Genomic DNA, 10865 nt, shown 5'->3' with positions numbered 1-10865 from the left:
TTCACATTAGCTACGAATAACATAACACAGATTAAGTAAATTAATGGTATTATGATGTCACATTTTCCCTCTTTATTACACATTAGCTAAAGATAATATACTGTAGATTAAATAAATTAATGGTATTATGATGTCACATTTTCCCTCTTTATTACACATGAGATAAATATAATATACTGTAGATTGAATAAATTAATGGTATTATGTCACATTTTCCCTCTTTATTACACATGAGATAAATATAATATACTGAGGATTAAATAAATTAATGGTATTATGATGTCACATTTTCCCTCTTTATTACTCATTAGCTAAATATAATATACCATAGATTAAGTAAATTAATGGTATTATGATGTCATGTTCTGTTAGCAAACTGACACAGTTTTAAAAGGTTAAGGTTTACAATATAGTAACTTTTTAATTTAAAATGTCAGTAAAAATTTTTAAATCCTTTCATCTCATACCAATTGTTAGCTGTATAAAGTGCATTAATACTGTATTATGTTTGATTCTTCTCTTTTTTTATATTGTCTTCAGATGAGCACCAAGCCAAAGAGCCATAAAGGGATGGGAGATGGGGAGTGGATGGCAAGGCTCAGGGCATTTGCCAGCAGTGGGGTTTGGCCTTCAGATGCTGGAAATAGACCAGCCCCAAGGCAGAAAAAATGGCATGATCTTTATCAGAAGGTGAAGTGAAGCCACTGTATAAAATAAATAAATAAATTAATTAATAAAAAAAAAGACGCATGAGTAATTGTCATTAATAGGATGATGCTGTAATGTTTCAGATAGAAAAATGCCCCATGCAAGCCCAAGGTCAGACCACCCTTTTTGGAGGGTCTGTGTCGTGTAATTGCAGCTTTCACTCTGCTAAGGTAAACTGGTTTAAAATAACAGCTATGTCTTGTCTTTTACAATTCTGGTGAATGATCTTTTTATACCGAGAATATATATCTTTTTTAGCCTGCTCTGCAGCATCCTCCTCCTGTGACCCAGCACTCTATGGCTGCACCATCTACTTCTGCTGATACAGCTCCAGCCGCACGGTCTTTCTTGAGGGTCCCTCTGTCTTTGTCCATGGTAAATGTTTTTGTTCCTCTGCTTAATACTTCATAGTATTACATTTGCCTTGTGCAACAAACCATAATAACAGCTTTCAAGCAACATGTTTTTGTGTGTATTTAGATGCTGCGATTCATATTAGATTTATTTTACATTAGTTAACATTTATTATTTCAGTTCACTAAATCCTGTTTTGGTGGGTCTCTGTCGGATTCACTGAAGCCCAACTTGGTGGCCCGGAAAAAACCTACCCCGTCTCAGTCCTCTGTGAGGACCTCTAACCCGTCTCCGTCCTCTGTGAGGACCTCTACCCCGTCTCCGTCCTCTGTGAGGACCTCTACCCCGTCTCCGTCTTCTGTGAGGACCCCGACTCCGTCTCAGTGCTCTGTGAGGACCTCTACCCCGTCTCCGTCTTCTGTGAGGACCTCTAGCCCTTCTCCATCCTCCGTGAGGACGCCTATCCTGTCTCCATCCTCTGAAATAAGCCCTAGTGCCTCTCCATCTTCTGAGAGCAGCCTGAGTCCCTCTTTATCTGCTGTGAGGAGCCCTAGCATCGCTTCATCCTCCGGGATCCCAGCACACACCTGCGAGACAGTTTCATCTGTAAATACAAGAGTTTTTCTTCATGAAAGTCATGGAATCATAGGTCCAATTATTAAGATATATTTATGCAGATTTCCAAATCTCTTGTGTTGTTTTCAGGGGGAGTCTGGAATGTCCCTGCTACAGTCAGCAGCAGCTGGGGATGCAGCTAATTTCTGGTTGCCAAGTGAGATAAGGAAAACCATACCTGTGCAAGATCAAAGATGGATTTCTAATACCCTCTTTCGCTCTGGAAAACTGCGACCAGATTTGAAGCTCTGGTATAACCCTCCTGTGCCAGCCCTGATCTACCACCAGATACCAACACCTGATCGTTTTTTTTTCCCATCGGCTTATGGTGTGGATGCCGTACCATCAGTGGAAGGTCCGGGTGTTCTGCCGAGGTTGTGGGAAGCATCTTACAGGTGCTGGTATCCACAAAAGGGCTCGGAAGGTCCTGGATATTGATAGGTTTTACCTGCTTGTGACAGAGACACTCAGGTGCAGTGGGTGCAATCTCACATACATATCAACGTCCCAGACCATCCGGGAACAGCTGGACTTGCCACACCAAAAGCTGTTTCGGCTCATCCTGACCCAGAAGTAAGTAAAACATTTTGTAAAATGGTAACTTCAGGCATAAGATACTGGAGTTTGTAAATTCCTCTCAGGCATAAATAAAGTAGTTTTGCACTTAGTACAAAATAAAAAGATCTGTAAATGTTACTACAAACTATATGCTTTATTAATCTAAATTCCAGGTATGCCTGTGACATACGTGTCATTCGCCTGATGCGGGATAGGACTCAGGGGAACAGCTCTGCACGGCTGCTGAAACAACTAAAAGAAAATCATGGGGAGGAATGGCTGGATAGGTTGGGGCATTATTTTGAAGAGTGCTCTAACTTTGTTAATCGGCCAAGCCTGTTCCCAGTTGTGTGCCAGGAGCCCCCAGAGCCCGCTGATGTCCCCACTGATCGCTGGTTGCTGTCTGTGTATGGCAGAGACATCCTGTCACGCATTGACCACATCAAAGCCAGCATCACATCCACAGTAGGCACCATATTAAAGATGGATTCCACCAAAAAGGTTAGTAATAATATAATGAAAATAGCATTTATTATTATTACCAGCATTACTACTATTATTCTATTCTCCTTGATAAACTCCCTTGTAATGAGATTTAACATCACATTTTTAATTGTAGATCACAAAGAAGCTGGCAGGACACAGCAAAGGAACGGCTCTGTGGGTGTCTTCTGTGGGCAATGAGCTGGGCCAGATCTTAAATAGTGTGGTAACTGTGCAGGAGGGTCCAGGTCTTGACAGGATGGCTGCTGGCCTGATGGAGCGGTACCGCCAGGCTGGGGTTGCACCTCCTAAGGTCCTATATGTTGACTGTGGCTGCTGTGTGACTGATGGGCTGAGCAAGCTGCAGGCAAGGTTTGGAGAGTGGCCAGATCTCCACATTCGACTTGATATTTGGCATTTCATGCGGCGTCTGGCTGTGGGATGTACTACAGATGCTCATCCCCTTTATCCTGCTTTCATGAGAGCCCTGTCCTCGTGCATCTTTGAGTGGGATGCAGGGGATCTTGACCTCCTCCGGAGAGCAAAAACAAAGCAGCTCCAACAAGAACAGAGACCTGGTATAACCAGCAGCATGGTGGACAGCCAAATAACCAAAAACGAGCTGAGTACTTACTGCCGTAGGAGGACTCGGGGAGAGGAAGCAACACTTCTACATATAGAACGACTGCTGGAGGAGCTGAGGGGTCCAAAAGGGAGAGACTTGATGGGCTTCCCTCTGCTGGATGAAGTGAGGATGGATCACATCTGGCGTGTGCAAAAACGACACATAAAATGCATCCAAGATGTTCCAGGGATTCAGTTGTACACTGAAGTAGGAAGTATAAACAAAAATGGCATCAAGCTCACCAGCTACCGCTGTGCCAGAGGATCAACATCTCTGGAGTCTTTCCATTGCCATTTGAACAGGTTTATTTCTGGTAAGTCCTCCTCACCACAGTTACACAGCTGAACTGTATTTGCTATCGAAACTGAATCAACTAGCCATATTTTAAATCCACAAATATCTTGATTTTTGTTTTGTTCTTTTTTTTGTTTTTTTTCAGGAACAAGCGCAAATCTGCTGAATTTCCAGCTGTATATTCTGGAAGGCCTTAACAGGTGGAATCAGGATCGGGGCACTGCAGCAGTGAGCAGCAAGCCATCCTGTCTTCTCACATATGCTGGAGACATGACACAGTGCATTAATAAGAACAGCCTGAAGGTACTTGGAAGAGAGTACGTTCCAAACTTCACACCTCCATCAAAATACACAGGTATTTTAATTTGATATATGCAAAGGAAAAAAACTGTTAAACTATTGTATCACTAAGTCACTAATATGTTTAAAGAGTGAATAAGGGTTTTGCTATCTGTGTTCATTAATTTCCCACAGGTGAGCTGCTGGGTGTTGACTACCTGTTAAGTCAAACGGGCAAGCCTCTAAAACCACAGCCTGACTCAGAGGAGACTGATGGGCTTCTAGAAGAAGTGGATCCAACTGAAGGGGAGGAAGATGAAGGCTTCATGGATGAGGATGATTTGGACTTAGTGGTACCAGGACTTCAAGATGGTGTCCTTCTCTCTGCGACCTCACAACTTGAAACCTTCACCCAGCATGCTTCCACATCCACTCAGCCTGCTTCCACTTCCACTCAGCCTGCTTCCACCTCCACCCAGCCTGCTTCCACCTCCACCCAGCCTGCTTCCACCTCCACCCAGCCTGCTTCCACATCCACCCAGCCTGCTTCCACCTCCACTCAGCCTGCTTCCACATCCACTCAGCCTGCTTCCACCTCCACCCAGCCTGCTTCCACCTCCACCCAGCCTGCTTCCACCTCCACTCAGCCTGCTTCCACCTCCACTCAGCCTGCTTCCACATCCACCCAGCCTGCTTCCACATCCACTCAGCCTGCTTCCACCTCCACTCAGCCTGCTTCCACATCCACCCAGCCTGCTTCCACCTCCACTCAGCCTGCTTCCACATCCACCCAGCCTGCTGCCACTTCACAGGTTTTAACCTCCACCTAGTCTGCCATAGCTTGCAATATGCCATAGTTTTGAATAAATAGTAAACTGTAGAACAGTAGATAAATAAAAGAAAAATGTAACAAAATTTCATTTTACTTATATCTGTCATGTGGGTTCTGTTTTCTTAGGGTGTGGATGAGGCAGGTGTACCAGGCCTTGACAAAGTGGACAGCTTGGCTGAGTATCTGGTGGAGCTGAGGAAAAAAACCTCTCTGGTCCTGAACAACCAAGAGGTCAGTAACATGTGTTGTATGCTTGCTGCATACATGCACTATGAACACTCCTCATATCACATAAGCAATCCTGTGTCCTAATGTACAACTGCATTATTCTCTGTTTAGGTTAGCAGCATTATTGCTTTGTGGGAGAACCTCATGAACTTCGACAAGCAGAAGGTGGTATTTGCTGCAAGGCACCAAGACAAACTGAACACTGGCAGGTTTAGGTCCCCCAAAAAGAGGCAGGAATTTACCCCTGGGGTTGAAAGTGTGAAGCGGCATGCCTTAACCACTACAGCCCCATCTGCTCAATGGCCAGACTGCTGTCGCCTGGTTGAGACCATATTCGTTCGCCTTTGCAATATCCATCGTAGTCCGAAAAAAAAAAGGGACTAGCACAGTCTCAAGATGGGATCTGATCCTTCAGGACTACAGAAAAATCAGACAGCTAATTTTAGCAAATGGAGATGTCATGCAACAGACTACATTGCAGCTGGTGGATGTGAGCTACACCACCCTGGTTCAGTGGCATAATAAAAGGGTCAAAAGGCAGGAAACAGCTGTAGTGCAACAAGGGATAAACTTTCCTAGCCGGTTTTCTGTAGCCAGCGAACCACTTCTCCCCGCCAATATACGTCCCCATTATGCCATACCTCATTCAGCATCAATGCATCTGTACAGTCTACCAGCTAACACTGTGGGACAGGCAAAATTAAAAAGAAAGCTGCAGTTTACAGATGGCAAAAATCCATCACAACAGCGGCAGCTTCTCCCTGCTCCACCCAAAAGGCCTCAACTAATGACAGTTGCTCCGGTGGCCACACAGAGACATATTATCCCCTCGGCTTTACAAGAACACAGTTTTTGGACATTCTCTGTCACTCCTCCACATGTGTTTCCTGCGGCTCCTGTTCTGGGCCCTCCTCTGGCCCCTGCTGCAGCTCCTGTTCTGGGCCCTCCTCTGGCCCCTGCTGCAGCTCCTGTTCTGGGCCCTCCTCTGGCCCCTGCTGCAGCTCCTGTTCTGGGCCCTCCTCTGGCCCCTGCTGCGGCTCCTATTCTGGGCCCTCCTCTGGCCCCTTCTCCAGCTCCAGGAACAGCCTCCACTCTTCCTAAGAGAGCACCCCGAAAACTGACCCGCAAAGTTCTGCATAACATCTGCAAAAAATGCGGGCAGTTTAGAATTATTGAGACAGGGCATAGCCAATATAGAGGGCAAATATACTGCCCGTCTAGTGAGACTCTAACCAAAGAGCAATGGCTAGAGCAAATTAAAAAGAAAATATAAGTGTGTTTATTATTTTAGCATTTAAATAGCATTTTACTTTTTGTTTTAAATGTACATAGTTAGTGCTTTTTCAGAGCTGACAATCTTTCAATTTGTTTCATAGAGAGTTAAGAAAATATAAGTGTGTTTATTATCATAGCATTTAAATAGCCTTTTACTTTTTGTTTTACTTGTACATAGATAGTGCTTTTTCAGAGCTGACAATATTTCAATTTGTTTCACAGAGAGTTAAAAAAATATAAGTGTGTTCAGTTTAATAGCATTTACACGTTTTTTTTATTTGTACATAGTGCTGTTTCAGAGCTGATAATCTTTTAATTTGTTTAACAGAGTTATTTATTTAATTTGGGTTATTTTTATTGCAATTTGTTTGTTATTGTCTTTCATTGTTGGAAAATAAATATTCAGTTCTTTAAGACATAATGTGTATGGTCTTCTACGTTCTATCACTCAATTCACTATGAAAGTGCTTTAGGAAATATGCATAGTTTAAAAAAAACAACATAGTTTCAGCTGCAAATGTTCTGTGAAAAATAAAAATGAGTACTGGATATGATTTAGACTATTAAAATGTACTGTATATAGGTACTGTACAGTATGACTGGAAATTTGTATTTTATATATCACTGAAACAGAAAAAATATTTTAATATTTTAACCAATAAAGCTTTAATAGCTTTATTGATAGCTTTGTTTTAGCAGATACAATGTGGTATGTTGTAATATAAAATACGAGACAATTTCCACAAAATAGCATTTGTAAATGTTTTATTAAGACAACAAAAATTACTTTCTTGAACTTTCGGAAAATTTTTCACTCAAACATGGCTTTGCACCTGCTGGGATCGAACCCGCGACCCTGGAGTCGCTCTTTCTCTTCTCCCCTTCTTCCCCCTCCCCTTCTTCCCCCTTCTTCCCTTTCTTCCCCCCCCTACATGGACTATTGTTCCCCAGCTTTGGCGCAATGGATTTCTAGTCCATCGCCTTAACCTCTCGGCCACAACAAACCCAAAAACCAAACCTTGAGGTCACAAAGGCTAGGATAGACTCATCAATGTAACCACTGAAAAAGAACATATTACTCTGTGAAATTCCAAGAAAAGCTAGGAAGGAAGCCTTTAGAGGATTACAAAGTTTTGTCAATTAATTTCTGTAGTACAGTAAATGTTTGTGTAAGCCAGTATGATAGGAAGTATTTGGAGATCTTTTTGACATCAGTATTCCTCTCGAATATCATTAGCAATTGCGTAGGATTTGATGGCATGCCAAGTTAAGCCAAAAGAGAAGTCTAAAGGCTGTCCCATCGCCTTTGTCGTTATACTTCAAAAGTACACATCATTTCAGTGTTAGCCATGAAGTAAGGAAACATTCAGAGTTTCCACCGTCATTTTTATTCCACTCAAGCAGCTGTTTGAAAGGTCTTAGACACAATGTCTTAGACTTAAAGCCAGGTGAAAGATACTTAACAGTAAAGAATGTGGAAATCAGATACCTTTTCACACCCATCATCAAATATAATGCTGTATTGTCTCAGTCTGTTGGTTGTCTGCAACTTCAGTTCTCATTTGAAAAACAGTTTTTTAAAATTGAAGCTAGGATATTGGGCCCAATATGAATACTGGAACTGATCGCAGAAATGTTTTCTACCCACACAGGGGGTTGACATCACCATAAATCATGAGTCTTTACATGCTTTCTCTCTCCTAGAAGTGATGAGCAGCTTGCATTTACTGCTGTTGTCAGTGAGTCAACAAACACTGCCAATAGAGAAAGGAACTAGCATTGCTGGTAGGATTTGAACCTACGCGGGGAGACCCCAAAGGATTTCAAGTCCATGGCCTTGACCTGTCGGCCACAACAACCCCAAAAACCAAATCTTGAGGTTACATAGACCAGGGTTCACTTTAAAACACATCTAAAGGAGCAGTGTAAAAGATCCATATCATCAATGTAACCACTGAAAAAGAACATATTACTCTGTGAAATTCCAAGAAAAGCTAGGAAGGAAGTCTTTAGAGGATTACAAAGTTTTGTCAATTAATTTCTGTAGTACAGTAAATGTTTGTGTAAGCCAGTATGATAGGAAGTATTTGGAGATCTTTTTGACATCAGTATTCCTCTCAAATATCATTAGGAATTGCAAAGGATTTGATGGCATGCCAAGTTAAGCCAAAAGAGAAGTCTAAAGGCTGTTGTAACCCAGTGTTAAAAACTGTGAATAAAAATATAAATATATTTTGATTAAAAATATAACAAAACATTGATAAAAACATTTAAATATAAGTTCATAAAAATAGTTCATAAATAGTTAAAAATATATAAAACGTAATAATAGTAAAAGAGTTCTTCTCGTTTTGATATAATTGTGTGTGATCTACCTACCAACCAATAGCTGTGTTGAACAATATCAGCATTAGCCAATAAGGTCAGGTTCCCTCTCCAAGCCTGTGCTTGGCTTGTGTCTGCTGCTCAGACGTGCCGGAGACGCAGGCTTGGAGAGATCGCTTGTCCAAGGTGGGGGAGCTAGCGCAGTAGTAGCAGCCTTTTTGTTGAAAACACTTGGATTTTGGTAAGCAAAACCAAACAAGCTAAACATTGAAATATTTCATGCTAATGACAATTCGCCTATTAAATTTTAAGATGAGTCCGAAGGCTGTGAACCACACGAGCTGAAACACCCTTATGAGGCACACGTTGCGCAGCTTGGTGAGTGCCGTTGTTGTGTATGTGGGAGGATTAGCATGCTAACCGCTAATGCTAATCGGCGACATGCTAGCATGCTAATCTTCGACAGTTTTTTTAGTAAAGAAAATGGATTTTTCAAGGCTAGTTTCGTCAGCAATGGTTCAAATTCACTTCGTACTAAATCATACTTAATGGTTAAAGTTAAATCCGTCGTGTAAAGTTGTTAAAAGTGTTTTTCTGTGCTAGATTGTTATATTAGAATGTTTTTTTCTTTCCCTCGTGCTGCTAACCTCATGTTGCACTGTGAATGTTATCAGTGTTATTTTCAAGTGCCTTATATGTACGCAGCTTATTTTTTTAATACTTTTTGAGAGCTATGATAGCCTATGTGTAATTTTTTTATGCATTTTAGAGCTTTTCTAAATTTAAAGTGTATTTACAGTACACTACAGAGATAATTGAAACTCATTACTAAGTGATGAGCAGCTTGCATTGACTGCTGTAGTCAGTGAATCAAGAAACACTGCCAATAGTACTATACACTAATATGACTGCTGTTTCAGCCCTACTGAGTGGATGTTATTGAATCTTAAACTAAAGTTGGTATTATGCAACCTCCCCACTTAGTTGAATGCATATCTCTAATCTTGTTCAAAGCTGATTTTCATGAGCTAAAAGTGTATTTCTGTAAAAACGATATAATTCGATATATGTATAATTCAACCCATTTGGTCAGACTTCTTTGTGCTGACCATCGGGCTAAGTAAACTCTTTCTGGTAAATGAGGTTACAACCTGTGCACACCATTCAATCACACCTTCCAAGCCCAACTGAATACCAATTTCTTTTTACTGTGTCTCTTTTACAGTAGTTATTTTGTGTAGATGTGACAACCACAAAAGTGTCACATTTTATGTTTTTGAAAAAGAAAGAGAAAATTGTATTTTATTTTGAATACAAACTGTTATGTTTTATTTTGGTTTGCATTTCTTTACATGGTGATTTGATTTCACATTCGATGTGTGTGTTGCAATGTTTACTCCCTGCCAGCAGGGGGGGGCGAGGGCAGGTTCCCCTTATAGTGTCTCGCATCGCGGTTTCCTGCATTACTGCTTGATATTCTAAACTGACAAGCCGTCTCCTCATCTCTCTCCTGTTTGTCAGGTGGGTAAATGTACATATATGATTTGAAGTTAGGGATGACCCATGCTGAAATGTGTCAGGGATGCTGGTTGACCAGTCTATGTTGTGGTTTTAGACGGGGAGTTTGTGTGATTTGGTTTGAAGTGGGTTTAGAGTGTCGAGGATGGGTCTGGCCGTTGGACGGTACAGCGGTCGCGCGCGCGACCTGCCCGCTGGTAGAGACCATCTTGGGGTAATGAGCGCGCCTCCCCTACGTGAATGTGCGCCTCTGTCATGATTGGTTCTCAAGGAGGTTCCCAATTATGCAGAACACCACTGAGGCGGGAGCAGGAGTATGGTTAAACAGAGTTTATTCTGCACAAACACACAAAATGTACAGGATCTGGTTCGGGCCTGGGTTCTGGTTTCACCGGAGTCTTGAGGGTTCTTGAGGTTCTCTTTGGGAGAGTCACCGTTGGTTCTGGAGAAGAGCTTGTGAGCAGAGTCCGTTTGCTGCTTCAGCGTCTCGCGTTCAGACCTTGGCCTTGGTTTCCCAGCTCTAGTCCAGAGCTGCTTGGAGGTTCTCTGAGGATCTGTAGGGTTTGGCTCTGAGGGTCGGTTCGGCAGGTTAGCTCTTCCTGAGCTTTCACAGAGGAGGCACGGGTTTTCTGGAAACACAGAGACAGAGGTTAGAATCCAACCTGGATTCAAAGTCATAGAGATACAACAAAGATCTAGGCTTTAACGCTGACCAACTGGAACAACGCTGCGGCGTTGAGGCAAGGTCTGAAGACAGCTTATATAGTGGAT

At 42.1% G+C, this 10865-nt stretch overlaps 1 protein-coding gene across 1 annotated transcript; it reads left to right on the top strand.

Moving 5' to 3' along the window:
* Positions 1–2011: 2011 nt before the first annotated feature.
* LOC119779250 lies at positions 2012–8783 on the top strand. Its single transcript, XM_038278833.1, has 9 exons — positions 2012–2250; positions 2409–2736; positions 2855–3656; positions 3783–3992; positions 4112–4343; positions 4701–4728; positions 4875–4979; positions 5088–5232; positions 8722–8783. The coding sequence occupies exons 1-9, from the start codon at positions 2012–2014 to the stop codon at positions 8781–8783; spliced, it is 2151 nt and encodes a 716-aa protein (XP_038134761.1).
* Positions 8784–10865: the final 2082 nt, after the last annotated feature.

The sequence above is a fragment of the Cyprinodon tularosa genome, unplaced genomic scaffold (genome assembly GCF_016077235.1).
Source record: "Cyprinodon tularosa strain WSP-4 unplaced genomic scaffold, ASM1607723v1 ctg1444, whole genome shotgun sequence".
Lineage (NCBI taxonomy): Eukaryota > Metazoa > Chordata > Actinopteri > Cyprinodontiformes > Cyprinodontidae > Cyprinodon > Cyprinodon tularosa.
The sequence above is the reverse complement of the archived record's forward strand: the minus strand, read 5'-3'. Positions and strand labels throughout refer to the sequence as shown.

Bases quoted from the DNA above. Each gene is read 5' to 3' on its own strand.
- LOC119779250 (XM_038278833.1), top strand. From the start codon at position 2,012: ATGCCGTACCATCAGTGGAAGGTCCGGGTGTTCTGCCGAGGTTGTGGG. The intron at 3,657-3,782 runs GTAAGTCCTCCT...GTTTTTTTTCAG, and splicing joins TTTGAACAGGTTTATTTCTG to GAACAAGCGCAAATCTGCTG. The intron at 4,344-4,700 runs ATCCACTCAGCC...GCCTGCTTCCAC, and splicing joins TTCACCCAGCATGCTTCCAC to ATCCACCCAGCCTGCTGCCA.